This window comes from Galeopterus variegatus, unplaced genomic scaffold (assembly GCF_000696425.1).
Source record: "Galeopterus variegatus unplaced genomic scaffold, G_variegatus-3.0.2 Scaffold14508, whole genome shotgun sequence".
Taxonomy (NCBI): Eukaryota; Metazoa; Chordata; class Mammalia; order Dermoptera; family Cynocephalidae; genus Galeopterus; species Galeopterus variegatus.
Genome location: NW_007740619.1, coordinates 27,845 through 29,217, shown reverse-complemented (window position 1 = coordinate 29,217; position 1,373 = coordinate 27,845). Strand labels below are relative to the sequence as shown.

The window sequence follows — 1,373 nt, the reverse complement described above, 5'->3', positions numbered from 1 at the left end:
TGGTATGGCTACCTCAGTGACTACTCAGTTGGCCACTAGTGCCTTGTGTTTGTGGTTACCTCGGGTTTTGGGCCTCTTGGGGGAGCCACTTCTCTGGTCAGCTTGGACTCTGCTGGGCTGCTGGGTGATGGGGCGGTATCGCAGGGTGTCGCTCCTGCCACTGCCGGTTGCCCCATTGCTGCCACTGCCGCTGCTCACGCTGCTGCTGCTGGCACCACTGCCGCCAGCTCCGCTGCCGCTGGCTCCGCTGCCGCCACTTCCCCCGCTCCTGCCGCTACCGCTGGTGCTGCTTCCACTGGTGCTGCCACTGGTGCCGGTGCCGCTGGTGCCACTTACGCTGGTGCTGCCAGCTCCTCCGCTGCTGCCGCTGCTGCCATTACCACTGGCGCCGCTTCCGCCGCTGCCACTGCCGTCAAGGGCGCCACTGCCTCTGCCGCCAGTTCCTCCGCTGCTGCCGCTGCCGCCGGTTCCTCCGCTACATCTAGATTTTAAAAATTAAGGAATTTTCTTCTCCTTCCCTCTGTTTGCCTGGCAGTATCAGTTTCTGAGGCTGGGAAGACCAAAGTTCAAGGAACACATCTGGTGGTGGTGACAGTGACACAGGGGTCTCACACTGCAAGATGGTAGAAGCAGAGAAAGCAGAGAGCGATGTTTTACTATTTAAAAAGCTGCAAAAGTGTTCTCCACACTAGTTGTATCATTTTATAGTCTAACCATCAGTGTATAAGACTTTCTGTTGCTCTCTGTCCTTGCCAACACTTAAAAATTTCTGCCTTTTAAGTTTTAGCTGTAGTAATGGGTACGTTGTATTCATAATGNCTCCCCTTCTGGGATACCCATGACTCGGATATTTGAGGGCTTAAGGTTGTCTGATATCTCTCTCAGATTTTGTTCAATGCCTGTGATTCTTTTTTCTTTTTTTTCTTTTTTTGTCTGCTTGTGTTATTTCAAACAGCCCAGCTTCAAGTTCAGAGGTTCTCTCTTCAACTTCGACAAGCCTGGTGGTTAAACTCTCCATTGTGTTTTTTATTTCACTGAATAACCTCTTCAGTTCAGCAAGTTCTGCTACATTTTTTTTCAGGGCATTGATTTCCTTGTACATTTCCCCTTTCAGGTCCTGTATACTTTTCCTCCTTTCATCATGATGTCTAGCTGAGTTTTCTTGTATCTCATTCAGTTTCCTTAGAATTATCACTCGAAATTCCTCGTCAGTCATTTCAAGGGCTTCTTGTTCTATAGGATCTAGAGCTTGAGATTTATTATCTTTGGGTGGTGTACTTTCTTGATTTTTCGTGTTTCTGGTGTCTTTTCTTTGATGTTTATTCATTGTGGCAGGGGGTTTCACAGTCCACAGGTTTGACACTATTGCCTGA

At 48.8% G+C, this 1,373-nt stretch overlaps 1 protein-coding gene across 1 annotated transcript; it reads right to left on the bottom strand.

Annotated features, from left to right (window-relative positions):
* Positions 1-59: 59 nt before the first annotated feature.
* LOC103581986 (sericin-1-like) lies at positions 60-481 on the bottom strand (the record flags this gene model as incomplete). Its single annotated transcript, XM_008563678.1, has 1 exon — positions 60-481. A coding segment is annotated over one exon (422 nt), but the record flags the coding sequence as incomplete, so codon positions are not given.
* Positions 482-1,373: the final 892 nt, after the last annotated feature.